Genomic DNA, 18,333 nt, shown 5'->3' on the forward strand with positions numbered 1-18,333 from the left:
GCATTCCTTCCTTACTGGGATATCCCACAGTATTTAATGTTGCCAGTAGGAACCCAAAGTCTGAGGCAAAGAGATTATCCCTTGAATTCCAAGATTATTACCCATTTACTTGTACCAGAGATATTGTGCTTGAAAACAGCAGTCCTGCGAGGTCAGGCTTGCCTCCACAAAAGCAGCAGAGGAGGGAAGGCAATTCCACAGGTGAAATAAAAGCCTAAAATATCTGAAGAATTTTCTCCCACTTGGAGACTAATGAACATGGGCACAGTTTGCTAAAGTATTTTCATGCATATTATATCACGATCCCCATAACAACCCCACTGCAGTACGGACCCACATAAACCATGAAAAATTAGACTCAGGGAAGGCAAGTAGCCTTTCCGGTTTCCTACATGGTTATACCTCCTGGAGGGTTAGGTCAACCCAAGGCTTTTGACTCCAAAGTTTTTGCTTGTTGCTGGTGGCCAGAGGCACTAAAGTTGGAAGCAAATTTTTTGGTAGATAGTTTACCTGACCAAGCAAAGTGGGCAGTGACTTAGGACACACCCAAAGGATTCTAAGAGCAGATGTAGGAACTTGGGGGTACTTTTCTTCCCAGATATGCCGCCAGGCTGTCCATGATGCAGCTGGTCTATTTCCCACCATCCTTTCCTGTCCTAACCTGTGGTGCTTTAAAGTCAGAGGCCAGCTTTCTGGGGCAGCTGAGGAAGGCTGTCCTTACCAGACAGAAGGAATGCTCACTTGGTGCAAGGGGCGAGGGGCTCCCAGATCCAGACAGCAGAGGCACTTCCATGCTTCCCAGCAACACTACTGCTGCCTACACCCACCTTTCCAGCTTGTCCTTGCAGTGCTAGCCTGAGTGATCTGGGGCCCTTTCCGGGGTCTCGTTAGAGCAATAACAATGCATAAAAGGAACATGTGACAGGGTGGCTCCCCAACAATCCTTGCTTTCTCCACCTCAAGGAAGTTAGGCAGACAAACTAGAGCAGTGGCAACCAAAAGTGGAGGGGCCCTGACTGACAGCATCCGCATCCCCCAGGAGCCTGTTAAGCAAATTCTCGGGCCCATCCTGACCTATTGATGGAGAATCTGTGAAGGGGGTGTGGACGAAGAATGGTGCCTGCCATAGGAATAAACAAAGGATGTTTTGGCTATCAAGCCATCAGCCACTGTAGCTGACCTGATTTCAATGAGCCCAGATTCTTGCATCTTCCCATATATAAAAAAGCGCTAAATTCATTAACTTGAGATGTCTGGTTTTCTTTAATTAACAGGGATCATTTGGGACTTCCCTGGTGGTCCAGTGTGTAAGATTCCACGCTCCCAGTGCAGGGGGCCCGGGTTTGATCCCTGGTCAGGGAACCAGATCCTGCATGCCTGCCGCAACTAAGTGTTCACATGACGCAACTTAAGAGTCCGTATGCCACAACTAGAGCCACAACTATGAAGGTCAGTCTCAGGCCGCAACTAAAGGTGCCGCATGCCGCAACTAAGACCTGGCACAGCCAAAATAAATAAGTAAATAAATGTTTTAAAAAAGACAATGATCATTTGATGTTCCAACTACCTGCTTTTGTTGTTGTTGCTGATCTGTCTGTTTTTCCAATATCTCCTATGCATCCTGGCTCCTTCCTTACCTCTTTGGAGCAGTCCCTCCCAACTATCTGACAGGCTGCCTCCTGGGCTGAAGTCCCCAGCGAGTCCACCACATAAAACATAATTCTCAACTTTTAAGTCGTGCATTGTTTTTTCAGTCCACAGTGGGACTCAGAAATCTGTGTCCCATCTAGCTCCCAGGTGACTCTCAGGCACGCTAAATTTGAGGGGTTGTAGCCACAGAAACATAGAGGGAGGAGGCCGGAGAAAGCAGGACTGCACCCCAACTCCTCTATCTCTGAGCGGTGTATAGGCGGCATATTCTCTTTCGTAACCATTGCCAAGGTCTCCGTGAGGGGCTGGTAATGTAGTTCGGTGGGACTAACTTTTTCAAAGACGCTTCCCCTCCTATGTAAGAGCCTGAACTCTCTCCCCAAGCAGCCTAGCGAGCGGATCTCGGGCAGCCTCAATTTCCCAAGGCTGGAAAGCACGATGCAGGCTCAGTGACTCCCCCGCCAGGCCCAGCTCCACGGCGAGCAAGCGCGCTCCCAAGCCGTCTGCCGCCCCTCCTCCCTCACCCTGCGCCGCCCTGCGCCGCCCTGTCCCGCCTCACGCATGCGCAACGGCGTCTTTCCCGTGACCCTCCGCGGCGCAGGCAATTTGTCGATAATGGCGGGTTCCTGGTCTCAGGCTTATTGCAAAAGATGCTCCTCTACTAGCTGTGCGTGTGGCGACAAGGGCAAGTGGAGCAACTCCTCGCTCTTAGGCAAGCGGCTCTCAGAAGACTCGAGCCGCCACCAGCTGCTGCAGAAGTGGGCGAGCATGTGGAGCTGCGTGAGCGGGGACGCGTCGGTGGCCTGCACGGAAGGGACGCGGCGCGAGGAGGCTGCGGAGCCGGCGGAGGAGGAGGACAGGCCGCTGGTGTTTCTGTGCTCTGGTTGCCGGCGGCCGCTGGGCGACTCGCTGAGCTGGGTGACGAGCCAGGAAGACACCAACTGCATCCTGCTGCGCTGTCAGTTAGGGCGGGGGGCTTAGGACTTAAGACCGCCTTCTTCTGGGTGTGCCGCACCTGGGCGGCCCCGGAGGAGGCGGAGGTGTTTTGGAGCCTCCCGGGGTCTTTATTTTTATTTATTTGTTTATTTATTTTTAATAAATTTATTTATTTATATATTTATTTTATTTTTGGCTGCGTTGGGTTTTTCGTTGCTGCACGCGGGCTTTCTCTAGTTGGGGCGAGCGGGGGCTACTCTTTGTTGCGGTGCGCGGGCTTCTCATTGTGGTGGCTTCTCTTGTTGCGGAGCACGGGCTCTAGGCGCGCGGGCTTTGGTAGTTGTGGCATATGGGTTCAGTAGTTGTGACTCGCGGGCTCCAGAGCGCAGGCTCAGTAGTTGTGGCACACAGGCTTAGTTGCTCCGCGGCAAGTGGGATCTTCCCGGACAAGGGCTCGAACCCGAGTCCCTGCATTGGTAGGCAGGTTCTTAACCACTGTGCCACCAGGGAAGACCCTCCCAGGGTCTTTAAAAGCAGAAAAGTCTGAGACGGTGAGCTGTCCCAGAAAAAGGGGAGGAGGAGAGTCATCCCGGCACCTTGGACTCACGAGTGACAGGTTCTTTTCTGAGGTTCCCCCATCCCAGAAGAGCAGTGGATGAATCAGTGTCGTCGTGAGCATTACTTAGAAAAAAATGACCAACTAGGTTGTAAGCATTTAGGGTGTAGCTATTCTGTGTTACTCCTCATAGAAATTAGCGGGCTGTTAATCGGTAAATACTATTGTTAATGGTTTAGGACATTAAGCTTTTCAGCTGCCTGCTTCCTTCGGGGGATGTCAGGGTTGATTTCTCAAGTCTTTATAGTTGTATCAGCGGACACCTTTACCGTCTGAAATGTTAACAGCCGTAGAGTTGACAGAACATAATGGTATCAAAAAAATTAAAGGAGACTTGCAATAAAAGCACCAACAACCCTATCAAAATTGGAGAGGAAGGAGGATGTAGTAAACGTACAGGTAACTGATAGAGCCAGTATCTTTTGAAACCTGTATGTTTCCCCAACGTTTCCTGGTTTTGTTGTTTTCATAGTATTTATATAGGGGAGTGGTTCACATATTTTTTCTGAGTTGGTGTAAAAATGGCTGTTCTTTTTGGACTTGTGGTTTTCAAGATGAAATTTATGCTCTGTTTGAATTCTGTAAATATTTTATGGCAGAAATTCACCACCGATTCGTTGACATTTGTGGAATGTTTTCCTTCCCGGCATATATTGGGAAGAAAGCAGGACAGCAGTGTCCACCTGTTAACCTGAAACTTTTTGGAACTTCTTTTCCTTAAGGATGCAATGAACGATAATTGCTGAGTCCCTTTCAGTTGTTAAACAAAAGCCTAAGAACATACATTTCCCATACAACTCATTGAGATTAACCCTTTGCAGCTATTAAAATCAATGCAAAAGGACTTATCCCCCAATGCTGACACTCTCATGTCCCCAGAGTTCAACATGCTTTATTCTCATTTATACTTCCAGATACTCTCCGTGCATGTATGAGCATGTTTAAATATGTAAATTTTTTGGAACTCCCTAAACATGTAAATTTTTCAAAACATACTTGAGATGATATTATTTATACTGTTAAGCATCCTTACTTTTTTATTCTGCACATACATTCTGAGTGTTTTTCCATATTAGTGCATATAGATATACTTCACGTTTTTAATAGCTGCTTGTTGTACCCCCGCTGAGAGGCAGTATAGATGATGGCCCTCAACTGTATGGGTTTGAATCCTGGCCTGCCACTTACTAGCTGTGTCTTTTGGGGCAAGCTACTTAGTCTCTCTGTGCCTCAGTTTTCTCCTCTGTAAAAATGGGGATAATACTTAATGGGGTGATTAGGAGGATTAAGTGAGTTAATGTGTATCATATGCTCAGAAGACATAAGAAGTGCCTCGTAAGTGATATCTTTAATGGAGATGCCGTTCCTCCTCCCAGTCTGCCCCTGTTGGCAGAGGTCTGGGTTTTTTCCCAGTGTTGCCACCATTAGAACAACATGTATGTATTTGGGTTGATTTTGATACAGTAGGAGAAGCTCTTCCTTTTAGTAGGTGAGTTTACGTCATTTACATAAATGTCATTGACATTTGTGTCATTTATGTTATTTTTAAGAAATAATATATGTTTGGTGTTAAATCTTTACCATCCTTTCTGTTTTTACGTCTTTTCTCTCCTTTATCACGTGGGCGCTTTTGTTTTATCTATGAAAACACTATTCTGTTATTTAGTTTGTCTGTACCAGTAGTTTTTAAAATTTAAAAAGTGTATATAAATATCCTTTTTTATCAGCTTTAGACAAATTGATTAAACCCCCTCCCCCCCCGCTTCCTCCCAGTGAAAGATTAGAAAATGAACATTGGATTAATTTCCACTCCCCTCCCCGCTCCAATTGGAGTTAGTTTAATTATTTTTACTTTGTCAAGGTTTATAACGTTTACATACTGTTCCGTAGCCATAGCATCATCATTTAGCTTTAATGTAATGTTTCTCTGAACTTATTTCTCTAGTCCAGGACTCTTATTAATAATGAGAAAGCTTATTAATAGCTTTCTCATTCCTGAGTTGTTTATTTGATTAATCTTCACCATGGTTTCCCCATCCCCAAGAAAACTTCAAGTTTGAGTGCTTGAAAATGTCTTTCTGTTGTCTTTATACAGGCCTGTCAACTTGGCTGCATGTTCAGTTCTGGTGTCATGCTCTTTGCTTTTTCCAGGCACAGGGAGCAGCGAGTGCAAAGGCCTTGAGGCTAGCAAGGCTAGCGAGGAATAGTAGATTAAAGATAAGATTTAGGGAGGAAGGAAGGGGCCAGAAAATTTAGGGCCTTGTAGGCTGTTCTATGGAATGAGAATCTATTCTAGTGAGTGAGTTGTTGTTTAAGCAGGAGAGTGATATGACCCAGTTTTTTCTTTGGAGGATGCACTGAAGAGAAGAATAAGCACGGAAGTGGGCAGGAGCTAGTGCAGCTGTCCGGGCAGAGGAGGTGGTGGTGGTGGTTTGGGGGCTGGACTGAGGGTTGTGAGGTAGAATTGACAGGACTTACCTGTGGAGCGTCTGTGCGGGGAGAAGGGTAAGGAGACAATGAATTGGGTGATACCGGTTCCTGATTTGAGCGATGGGTAGATGGAAGTGGAATTTACTGAGTTAAGGTAGACTGTAGAGGAGGCGAAATCAAGAGTCTGTTCTGGCCATTGTAGGTCTGATGTCCTTTCTTCATGTCTCTCTGCTCCGGATTCCCCGCCTTTAGTGTGTTCTGAACTTGGGAAACGGGAATGTTTCCTGCTGCTTCTGGGGTTCAGCTGTGATCCCTGTCCAGGTTGTGGTCTAAAAGGTTTTTGGCTGAGCTCCTGAGGACCCTCTCAATTACTTCTAGAGAAACGAGCTCTGCGTGTGAGATCTGGAGATGTACGCACAGGCTTTTATCCTCTTCCTTGGGTTGATCTTAGTTTTACTGTGTCTGGCAGGTATTCTTTTTTTTTTTGCTGTACGCGGGCCTCTCACTGTTGTGGCCTCTCCTGTTGCGGAGCACAGGCTCCGGACGTGCAGGCTCCAGACGCGCAGGCTCAGCGGCCATGGCTCACAGGCCCAGCCGCTCCGCGGCATGTGGGATCTTCCCAGACCAGGGCACGAACCCATGTCCCCTGCATTGGCAGGCAGACTCTCAACCACTGCGCCACCAGGGAAACCCCTATGGCGGGTATTCTTGATAGTCTGTGATTTGAGGTTCTAATTGTCCCAAATTTTACTGTCAGTTGAATTTTTTCTTCCTAATTTTATTCACTTTGTTAATTTCAGTGTTTTCTGGGAATGGAAGGAAATAACTCTTATTCTGCTATCTTTTTCCAGAAGACCCTGTACATTTAGTTTTAAACTACCCTGTGTGTATGACTTTTGAGCCTTTATTTTTTTTCTGGCCTTCTGGGTTCTAAAATAAAAGTTGAATTAGAAGTTCTCTCAATGTCTGCATGTGTATTGTAACAAACTGCATTAATAAATTATTGTTACTTTCTTCTTTCTAGGTGTTTCCTGTAATGTTTCTGTGGATAAGGAACAGATACTATCCAAACGTAAAAATGAAAATGGTTGGTGAGTAAGGCTCTATCTATGTGAATATGTCCATTAGAGAAAATGTTTATTTTTCAAATAAAAGTCTTTAAGGAGATCATCAGCAGTAAGATTTGGGATAAAACTTTTTTCATGGTAATCAGTATAAAATCAGTCATTCTAATATAGCAATTCTTGAGTGCTGGTGGTCTCCTTTAGATATGAGATGGAAGAGTTTCTAAACCTCTCAGGGCACATTCTGACACTCCCTTTTTGGGTGTTTGTGCTTGTTGTGAAGAAAATCGAAAATAAAAATAGGAAAGGAAAATATCTGTATCATGGAATCTCCAAGCCAAAGGATGCTTTAGATTAATGCTCCCTACCTTTTTCATGTCATGGCACCCATAGAAAATGCTAAGGTCATGCATACACACATATACGGTCTATTGAGGTAAACAGACAGGGCTGCAGAAACAACAGCATGGGGCCTCCACTCACAGGCCCTGAGCTGCCACTCCAATGGTTGAAGTGGTCAATATCTTGCTAAACCTGCCACGCATCTGCTGCAAGTGGCATACTCGGCAAACTGAAGGGGAAGTTCTGCCTCCTAGTGTTGTTGCCCAAAACATGTCATCCTGATGTATATGAATAAGTGGTACACAAGCAGTTAAACAGAAATTAAGAATCATGTATTTTTTTATTTTAAAATGTTGGTTTTTAATTTTAGGAACGTTAGATTGTCCCATTCAAATAAAGTATTTTAATTTAAAAAATTACTCTATTTAAGGAGAATTAAATTCATAATAGGACCGGTAGTATGTGCATATAACAAAAATTGTACTGTTGGCATGCTGGTGATTACAAGTTGGAAAACCCAGCCTTAGATCATTTCTCATTTTGTAGATGAAGAAAGCAAGGCCTGGGGAGGTTACGACTTCACTAAGGACACAGGACTAATTAGTAAGAGCTAGGATGATGCTGTTATTTCTCTTTGTTTCCTGCAGAGTGTGCTCTACTTCCCAACTCTAGTCATTTTGATGTCAGCCTTACCATTTTTGCCATATGCATGTGACAGCTGTGCTCTCATGTACTTAATAGTTTTCATTAAATTGACTCCTCTTTTTTTTTTTTTTTTTTTTTTTTTTTTTTTTTTCTTTTTTTGCGGTATGCGGGCCTCTCACTGTTGTGGCCTCTCCCGTTGCGGAGCACAGGCTCCGGATGCGCAGGCCCAGCGGCCATGGCTCACGGGCCCAGCTGCTCCGCGGCATATGGGATCCTCCCAGACCGGGGCACGAACCCGTATCCCCTGCATCGGCAGGCGGACTCTTAACCACTGCGCCACCAGGGAGGCCCTGACTCCTCATTTTTATTTGAATTTATTGAAAAAGGAATCTTTATATTACTGCCACAAATGTGTCATTTGCTGGAACTGGAAAGTCACCGTGAAGATAATTACACTGAAAACACATGTTATTAAATTCTAGCTGAGATCGTATTGCCTGGCTGGTTCTGAGCCCGAGGTCTGTTCTCTTACTGTTGAAAGATTTGCAACTGTGAGATACAGGTTAAAGGCATTCTAGCACCAGACCGAGACTTTCTTCTCTTTATATATAACCAGGATTGTTAGAGAATTGAAAAGGGAATTGACTCGCTCTGAACCAGTGTTGCTAAGTCCTGTTCACTTGTATCACCTGAACCCGTCCGTTATGCCAAACTATGGCCCATGGGCCAAGCACCGGTTTGTTTGGGTTTTTTTTTAAGATTTTTTTTTTTGATGTGGACCATTTTTAAAGTCTTTATTGAATTTGTTACAATATTGCTTCTGTTTTATGTTTTGGTTTTCTGGCCCCGAGGCATGCGGGATCTTAGTTCCCCCACCAGGGATCAAACCCGCACCCCCTGCACTGGAAGGCGAAGTCTCAACCGCTGGACCGCCAGGGAAGTCCCAAGCATCTGTTTTTGTAAATACATTGTTATTGGAATACAGATCAGTTATGTGTTATCTGTGACAGCGTCTGTGCTGACAGTGGTAGAGGCAAGGAGTTGCAACAGACACCATATGGCCTGAGAGCCTAAAATATTTGTTCTCTGGATCATTACAGAAAAAAATTCGCCTCTCCCTTCCCCAGAATGTTAATGATCCTTGGTGGACAATATAACATTAAAAGGACATGTAGAATCTTTTTGTCTTATTTCAAAATTTTCGTTAATTCTTCTTAATACTGAATTGAGGCGTTTGCATTCTAGGAAAACACCACCTTAGTACACTCTCTTCTTGTCACTTTTGTACATGCCCTTTGTCACTGGATACTTAAGGCAGTGCCGCCTGGAGGTGACTGTCTACATTTCTGATGTGAGCATCTTACTATCACTTTATTCCTTTTTTTGCATATGACTTAGTAGGGTCAGAATAACATACTTTAGCAACTTAAGCGTTTAGGTTTTTATGGAGCTCAACAATGGGATTTTTGTTATAACCAGTTGCTAAAGCAGTGGCATTTCTTGTTGCAGCATCCTGGAGACTTTGTACTGCACAGGATGTTCACTCAACCTCGGCTACGTATACAGATGCACACCCAAGAATCTAGACTACAAGAGGGACTTGTTCTGCCTCAGTGTTGAAGCCATTGAAAGGTAAGTTTGATGTGTAAATGAATAGCTCATAACTGAATTCTCAGAAACTTGCTTGCAGAGACATTGGTATGAAAACATTGAAACTAAATCAACACTGGTTAAAATATATTTTTAAATAACTTCTGACAATAAAGCTAGTGACTTTTTGTTTGGACCCGATTTATTTGGTATTGGAAAAGTCTGTCTTTCTAAATTGTAGGAGAAAACACTGAGAACATTTTTCAGAGTAAAAATACGTTGTTTTTCTTAACAATCGAATTTAGTTTAATAGGATTTTTTTTAAAAGCCATTGTGTGGATCAATGTATTTTGTCCATTTTATTTTTCCCTCTAGTTTTTAGTCTCCTAGAATATCATAAAGAAATAGGAATTTCAGAAATGGTCAGGAAAGAAGTCTCTTTGGTGTTCTGGAAAAGTAGAAATACAAAGTCCAACTATTTCCTTGAGGGTGGTGAATAATTGTCTGCTTTTTTTTGAGAGATGCAAGGAAGTACCTTCATTTTTCAAGACTTCTAAAAAGCGTTAGGAGACAAGGTGAATTAGGGTCTGATGACAGATATCTTAATGGCCCTCTAATTCACTAGCCTTTTTAAAATAGGAAACAGAATTAATCAGTTGACCCCAGTGTATTTTCACTTATCCTGGAAAAGATGTAACCCTCAAGATTTTAAAGATGCCGAGGAAACCTTAAGTATCAGGAAAGAAGAACAATTTAAGAAAAAAAAAAAAAAAGCCTACACTTTTATTACTCGAGGTATTTCGTCACTCTGGTTGAATTTCTTAGAGTTTCTTTTTAAAGAATGTAAAACAGTATTCTTACTATAATTTTTCATTTAATTATTCTTTGATAACTGCAGTTTTGCCACCTTCTTTGAAACTAGACAGGTTTAGGTCAAAGTTATAAACTCTGCAAACTTTTTATATTCCTTACACGAGAGAATAATATAGCAAGCACTGCTCATTGATGTAAAGCATGTAGGCCTGCCTAGAGAGAGATCAGATCTGTTTTGGTTTTAAATAGAAGACCCAGGCCCAAACAACTGCTCCCTTAATCTCCATGAGAATTTTACTAAGATTTGTGAAAATTATGTGGGGGGGGAAGAGTACAGGTATAAACAACGTGAACTCTTCAGTACAGTTGGTACAGAACTTTAAAAGTGATGCATATCTGTATAAAAGAAAATGTGTGGAAGATTTCTCCATAGAGGGTCATAGTATTGAAGCTATTTTTTCCTGAACAGTTGAATACCTCTTGGGACAGAATTTTAATGACAAGGAGCCTGGTTTGTTTTAGAAATGGATGCCCTCTCTAATGTTTATTTACAGTGTTATAAATTACTCAATACCATTTAATTTCCCCCCATCTCATTTTTCTTTTCTAAACAGGATATTAATTGCCTTCTGCAATTTTGCCTCCCATGACATTTTTCAGAAATTTAATCAATTTAATCTTGGGTTTCCAAGAGAAGACTGTTCTTATTTGACGAAAGAAGTGACATATTGAAGTTGTTAACATGTAATGAAAGACTTCTACTAAAGAAATGCAAAAGAATCAAGTTTCTTTTTTGAGAAATACCAGCACCTTCTTCCCTACTGTTTAGATTTATTTGGTTACCAAAGCTGGGCCTCTTTTCCTTCCATTACCAGGCCAATTTTTCTGTTCTTTGTATTTTCTAAACCACAGCATCTTAGCGCCCCAGAGAGTGGAGCAAAACATAAGTTATAGGATAACTGTTGAAGTTGCCCAAACCTAGGTAATCAAGAGTTGACTACACAAATTATATACTAAAAGTCAAACTTGAAAATGCACACGTTCCTGAGAAGTTACATTAAAAAAAAAAAAAAAAAGTGATATAAAGCAGTGGCTTCTTCAGGATCTTCTAAAACTTTAAAATAGAATTTTGAGCCATGAGTGGTAATGTTTTGCCACCCAACTTACTACAGAGCAAGTTTATTTCCAATAACAAAATACTTATAATATTGGGAAATATGTAGGGCTCTCGGACAAAGCTGTTATGGAGAAAAACATGATTTCATGTAGTTCAGCTTCCTTTGTAGGTTGCTATTAGCAAAAGTAGTTGTTTTATGTGTTTACTTGGTACTAATTTATAGTTTGATATACATATTCAAGTTTTAGTATCATTATTTTTTGTATTTATTTATTTATTTATTTATGGCTGTGCTGCGCTGCATGTGAGATCATAGTTCCCCGACCAGGGATCGAACCTGTGTCCCCTACAGTGGATGCGCAGAGGCCTAACCACTGGACCACCAGGGAATTCCCTTAATATTATTCATGTAAATTTTATATTTACTCCCTTTTCATGTTTTAACTTTGTACTGTTATTATACTTCAGTTATGTTTTAGGGTCCTCTGAAAAGCAAATTGTGTCAGAAGATAAAGAGCTTTTTAATCTTGAAAGCCGAGTTGAAATAGAAAAATCTCTAAAGCAGGTAATCTTGTTCTGCACTTTTTGTATCTTTGTATGAACAACTTCCAGTCAGTGAACAAGTGCTCCTCCACGAATAATCCTTAATGTGTTTTCTGTTTTGACCTTAGCACTTTCATGGTAAGAGAGTGCTTATTTTATTCTTATTTATTTATTTCAGTTGTTAGTAAAGTTGAGTTTTTGGGGAGCCAAACTACAAATTAAGCTAAAGCTTTATCAAAAAAATAATAAAGAAGACATTTCATACTAAAATCAAAGTAGTATATATTCTAAAACTATTAAAATAGAAATATATCTTCTTAATCAAATCAATATTTCACAGTAAAAACAGCCTTGTTTTTGAATGTTAACATCCTCTCACAGATAGGCAAGATGGTGATGAATGTATAAAAAAGCTACAGGTTAGAGGTTGAGAACTACTGTTAATAAACTTATGTCTTATTTAAATGGAATTCTGTTAAATACTTAATATCTATGTGTAATGCATAACGTTCAGAAATTGTATTAATGGTGAATATTTTAGTCATATTTAACCACGTATGATTTTAATCATGTATTTTTTTTAATATTCTTAATTCAATAGATGGAAGATGTTTTGAAAGCATTGCAAACAAAGCTTTGGGAGGTTGAATCAAAGTTGCCCTTTACCAGCTGCAAAAGCTGAAATCTGTTCCAAGTCTCCCGTTCTGGAGTTCTTCGCTGATGGACACTTGTTTCATATGTAGCAATTCTTATTATAATTTACTTCACTTAGAACTGAAAGAATTCAAAATGATCATGTACTTTACATTCTCTTGAACTGATCAAATGAGAAGAATTGTAGAATTACTTTTCCAGCTGTATTTGATGGTAAAAAGATGATTGTTTCCTAAATTCCAATTTTAAAGTCATGATACTTCCTGGAAGTGAAATTTCGTAGTTTTTATTTTGATAAACTGCCATAATTTTCTGAACGGTTTTCTCCTCAGTACCAAATTCGTTATTCTTTATTTCTTATTTTTTTTTAAACTTTATTTCACCTTTAATACTTTGAACAATATTGAATATTGAGTGGTAAGAAAATCTTAGAAGTTTTCCCACCCACTGTGTGGTTGAACCTCCTCTGAAAACTATTGCGTACAGCTCTGTGGAGAAACTGGTCAGTTGAGTTATCTGTCAGAACTATTCAAAACCTTGCACAAGAGCAGAATAGCATGTATTCTAGTGGCGGTAGAATTCCACTTGATCCTGTTTATTTACTACTATGTGCCAAAAAAACCTGGCAGAATATTTACCAAAAAGAGTAGTAATCATTTCTGAGGGTGGGATTCTGGGGAAGTTTTCAGTTTTCCAGTTTTCTATGATGTAAGACTTAGAGTAAGCACATGTTATTTTTATAATGAGGGAGAAAATAAAGATTAAAACAAGGTGCTTTACAGTTGATTTTTCCAAAACAGTTATTTAGCTGAGCTCAGAAATCCTGGTGTCATGAATTCTACACGTTTACTGGGCATGGCAGTGTGAGGGTCCACCTTAGGACCGTCAAGGTAACCCCACGTTTCCCCAGGCCGTCTCTGCTTTTGAGTGGACATGAGGCCATGTAATGTTGGTACTCAGCATGTTTGAGAACTTCCCTCATTATGTCTGAGGAGACTTAAAGTTGTCGTATAAAAGTTCCCAAGTCAGGGCCTCCCTGGTGGCGCAGTGGTTGAGAGTCCGCCTGCCGATGCAGGGGACACGGGTTCGTGCCCCGATCCCGGAGGATCCCACATGCCGCGGAGCGGCTGGGCCCGTGAGCCATGGCCGCGGGGCCTGTGTGTCCGGAGCCTGTGCTCCGCAACGGGAGAGGCCACAGCAGTGAGAGGCCCGCGTACAGCAAAAAAAAAAAAAAAAAAAAAAAAAAAAAGTTCCCAAGTCAAATTGACTCGATCATTGATCATTCACAATTATTGAGTTCTTTTTTGATGTATCTGTCTGCAGCCTCTAATAATTTGAAATTAGGGAAGCCGTCCAGGTCTCTTCTCAACACCTGCTGGCAGCAAAACAGTCATCCTGCCTCAGGATGCTTGAGGAAGTCCCAAGGGTCTGCGCTTTTAGATGCTTCAGTGGTACTTGCATGAAAGTTCATTTAGAACAGATGGGGGAGTATTTTAACAGCGAGATTCAGCTAAGTTTCTGGTTGCACGGGTAACAGAATTCTCCAACAGTCACTTTCCGGGCCATTCCAAAGAGGTAGGCAGTTTGGCTCCCTGATTCCTCTTACCCTGTTCATTCTGGGGCAGAATTTCTAGCTAACCCATACATCTTGAAAACTACTCATTTCACCAACAAAGAGTAATTTCTAAAATCCACAGTGCTAACCAAGCCTCTGTTGTGGTTTGGGTAATAAACAACCCAAGTGCCTTTGTGGCTTCTCCAAGTGTGGGCCTTTGATTAGTGTTGCCCTGCAAATTCGCCCCCCCACCCCGGAATTTTATCTCCAGTTAGGGTCCTTCAGATGAAGTTAACTAACCGCCCCTGGGGTGTAGGTGGAGAGCTCGCGCACATTTGTATCACGTGGTCTTTGCTGAAGCATCTAAAAGCAAATCCCAGGAAATATATATATTTATATATAATATATATATTTATAAAATATATATCTCTCTGTAAGGCACAGTCCATATCTTTGGCTTCTGCCTGTGATGTCACTGAAGGGATGCCCTTGCCATCCCCATGGGGGAGAGGGCTCTGAGGCTCCCACACTGCTTGCTCGAGGGGTCCACGTGGGACTGCTTCCTCCTCCCTGTGTGCTGCTCTGTGGCGCTTAGGAGGAGGGGGACCTTGCTCACACTCCGGGCCAGCCTCTCCTGAGGCCACCTGTTCCCTGAAGGCTGGTGGCCTGGCTTTTCTGGCTTTGCATGATGTCTCATCAGAATGTTATTATTATTATTTTTTAAACTTGCCTTATGTAGCCACGTACTAAAACCTATGACTTGAGGAATGAGTTCTTGTTCCTGTTCCTTATCGCTGAATAATGCTGTGCGCTGTTGTTTCTGGTTCCTAAGCCCTGGCAAAGCACTGCCCATGAGCAGGAGTAAGGGTCCTGAAGCAAGAAATGGACATTCCAGTGCACGTTGCACAGGACTCAACAAAGAGGCTTCAGATAGGATCTAGCCAGAATATGTTTCTTCAGCCATCTCTGTGAAGGGAGAGTCCTTTAGGGCGAAGCTGTGGAGGCTAGTATCAGGATCTGTTACATGACATTTACAGATCATTGTAAATGCATGTGTGTAGACCATTGTACATGGTTTTCATCCCAGAGTGTGGGTTCTGCTGTTCTCAGCAAGCTATCCTGTTATGTTCATAAACTTCCAAGCTGAAGCGCTTGCTCTGGGGGTTGCTTGTGTAGGATTGATGCCTGGATGGAGTGCGTCCTCCCTGGTGATTCTAGTCAGGCTTCCGGCATTTAAAATGGGCAAAACCAGGAGAGTGCCTCCTCGCAGAGGTGGGTCTGGGTGTTCAGTAGGAACTTCTTGAGAGAAGGGCCCCTGATGAGCAATGTGATGAGATTTTGAGGGAAATCTCAGGGGTAGCAGAAATCCTGGGCTAGAGTCCCCCCTTTAATTGCTTTATTAGCCATGTGACCTTGGGCAAATCATTTAGTCATTTTGAGCCTGTTTCCTCTTCTGTAAAATGAAGTATAATAACCTGCTTCCCTTGCATCAGATAAATTAGACAGTGCTTATGATGGTACTTTGAAAGCTGTAAAGCATCAAAAAACAAGTGACAAAGATTTAACCTTGTTTAAATAGGGTTGACCTGGTTTAGTCTTCTAGCCAGTCTACCCATAAGATTGTATGGATGTAAAAGAAAAAAATATGAAACACCGTATTAAAAATATATATATATATATATATATATATATATACACTGGATTTAGTTGTTTCTCTAATTACAAATACATGAACATTGTAGAAAATTTGAAAAGTAGATCAATAGTAGAAAGAACAAAATAAAACCCACACACAATCTCACAACTAGAATAATTATTCACTTTTTGGAGTATATCCTTGTTTTATATGCAAATTTGGAATTGTTCTTGTCATATTGTTTTTAATAAAAATATAAACATTTGTGCATCATTAAACATTCCTTTATCACCTGATTTTAATGACTACCTAGGATGAAATATCTACTTTAAAACCTGTTTAAAAGTGATCCTATGGTATGAAATTCACACTGTTTAGTGGCTTAACAATTTTTACTTGTCAAATAAGACAGGAGGCATGAAAGAAATCTTCATCCAGTCACCTCTTCGTCTAACGCCAGGGTGTGCAAGAGCTGAGAGCCAATGGTTAAAATTTCAGGAATTTGTGAGCCAGTTGTTCAATCCTTGGTAGCTTCAAATTGGCCATGATGAGGAATATTTACACCAGAGAACTTTGCAAGTCCTAAAAAACTCAGGATTTCTTCCCCCCAAAGAGCTGGTTTCCCAGCACATTACTGTGTGTTTTGAACCTCCCTCTATACTGTTTGACTTGAAGTTTGAGAAGAGAAAATGACTTCTCTATTCAACACCCAGAAGACCAAGTCCTAAGATCTTTTCATTAAATAAATCTAAAATGAAATGCTGTATCTTTAGACCTTAGTGATACAGTAGTCACAGTCTTCACCTCTTCTGAGGAAAAAATAAAATACCTGAAAGCAAATGACTTAAGATTTTATATAGTCAGTGTTGCACACGTCTTTTTTGTTCTTCCTGAATAAGATAAATTACTGGGCAGTTGCTTGCCTGGGAACATGCAGAGAAAGTTCATTTGCCATCACTTTTGAACTGAGGGAAGATAATTACTCTTCAACCCAGACATGTTCTGGCTACTGATGGTAAATTTTGTTGAATGAGAGCGGGGTTCCATCTGTAGGGTGTTTTGTTATCCAGTCCTCTGATCACGATGGTCCAAGTGCAGTCAAGGCCAGTCTATATAATTGTAGTCTCTTTGGAGTGTTTACACTTGCCTAAAATCTTGTGATAATAATCTGAGAGGCAGAGAGTGTGAAGTGAGGGGATCTGAGGAAGGGATGTGCTGGAGTCTGGAGTTTTATTGGCCCAAATGTGATTTCAAAGAGAACTGGCCTCATTTCGTTCAAATCAGCCCCCTCTTGACTTCTGGGAGCTTGACAAAATTTAATGAACTCGATAACTTTTTTCCCCTAAACAGTGACCACCGTGGTTTTTAGATCCTCTATTTAATTTTAAGGAGGAGAGGGGGACAAGGTAATTTCTCGAGGGCCCTTTGAACCTTACAACTCATGTAAGCTGAAAGGAAACCAGAAATAACTCAAAGGAAGGAAATGAGAATCCAGGAGCTGACTTTGAAGACTTGAGGATAATTTAGTTCTCTTAAAGCCGTCACCTTTGTGTCTCTTTCAGCTGCAGGCTTGTAATTTCAGAGGCTTCTTGAGAATCATAGAAATTTTGCAGAAGTAGGGTGTATGTTCCATTGGGTAGCACTTTCCAAAGCAAATACAAGAGTGACCATTTTGAAGGGAAACCTTGGGAAGCCATCAAGGAGTTTTCCCTGAAGGGGACAGATAGCTGCTTTTGACTGTCACAGTTTCCTTCCCAGGGGTGACCTTTCTGTTCTTAGGCAGCTTTCAGTGATCATTTACTGTGTACCAAGGGCTGTGCTCGGAGCTCCACCTAGCTTGTCTCACCCCATTCTCAAAAAACTGTCTTTCGTAGAAATCCTTATTCCCATTTTATAGATGCAGAAACTGAGGCTCAGAGAAGTTAAAGTGCCTGAAGTCCCGCTCAGCTGATGGACGGAGCCTGGGCTTTCCTCCTGTGCAATGCTCCTTGTTCTTTACACTGGGTGCATTTGTGGTGCTTCCTTGCTTCCTAGCAGTAAAACACATAAAGGGAAGCTATATCCGTTACTGTAGTATTAGCAATTTAGTGTCCAGAGGGTTTAGAAGTCATGAGCTTCTCCCTTGTTTTTTTCCTATAGTTGAAGCTGATTGAGCCCCCTTGATGTGAGTTGCCTTCCCTTCCTTTGTCCCTACCTTGAGATTCTCTGGCTGTCGTATCTCCCGGCCTCTCCCCTGCTCTGCCCAGAGGTGCTGGCTGGCCTGTTTCAGGCTCTCACCTTTCCATGTATCTTACGTCTCCCTTGCAGCCACCTTCCGTGTGTCATTGATTTTACTGCACTTATCACAATGAACATCATATTTTATGTTTGTGTGTTTAATGTCTGTCTCTATTGGAGTGTTATCTCCACGAGGGCAGTGATTTTATCTGTCTTTTGTGCTGCAAGGAATGCGGCCACGTGGTAAATGCTCATTTATTGTTCAACGGACTGAATGAAGATTGCTGCATCACGTACCTATTTTCTCACACCGTCAGCCTCTGTCCGCTCTGGTTTCTCAAATCTCACCCTGCAAGCATGCCCAGGTCCCTTCTTGGGGACAGACCTCCTCCGTGTGACCCTGCTGTCCTACTTGTAACTGTACCCACTCCACCCTCTGTGGTATTCCACCCTGGGCATTACTGAATACACTCTTTTGAAAGCCACCAAGGAGCTCCTTCAAAGTGCTACCGTCTCTGAAAGCCC

The 18,333-nt window shown here is 42.0% G+C and overlaps 1 protein-coding gene across 1 annotated transcript; it reads left to right on the plus strand.

Moving 5' to 3' along the window:
• Nucleotides 1–2,242: 2,242 nt before the first annotated feature.
• On the plus strand, nt 2,243–13,613 carry MIS18A (MIS18 kinetochore protein A). Its single transcript, XM_060098557.1, has 5 exons — nt 2,243–2,608; nt 6,657–6,723; nt 9,193–9,315; nt 11,672–11,768; nt 12,348–13,613. The coding sequence occupies exons 1-5, from the start codon at nt 2,266–2,268 to the stop codon at nt 12,426–12,428; spliced, it is 711 nt and encodes a 236-aa protein (XP_059954540.1). The 5' UTR covers nt 2,243–2,265; the 3' UTR covers nt 12,429–13,613.
• The last annotated feature ends 4,720 nt before the right edge of the window (nt 13,614–18,333 follow it).

This window comes from Mesoplodon densirostris, chromosome 5 (assembly GCF_025265405.1).
Source record: "Mesoplodon densirostris isolate mMesDen1 chromosome 5, mMesDen1 primary haplotype, whole genome shotgun sequence".
In the NCBI taxonomy this organism is placed as follows: Eukaryota; Metazoa; Chordata; class Mammalia; order Artiodactyla; family Ziphiidae; genus Mesoplodon; species Mesoplodon densirostris.

Coding starts and splice junctions, on each gene's coding strand:
- MIS18A (XM_060098557.1), top strand. CDS start 2,266: ATGGCGGGTTCCTGGTCTCAGGCTTATTGCAAAAGATGCTCCTCTACT. Junction 9,316..11,671: donor AGTGTTGAAGCCATTGAAAG/GTAAGTTTGATG, acceptor ATTATACTTCAG/TTATGTTTTAGGGTCCTCTG. Junction 11,769..12,347: donor TAGAAAAATCTCTAAAGCAG/GTAATCTTGTTC, acceptor TTAATTCAATAG/ATGGAAGATGTTTTGAAAGC.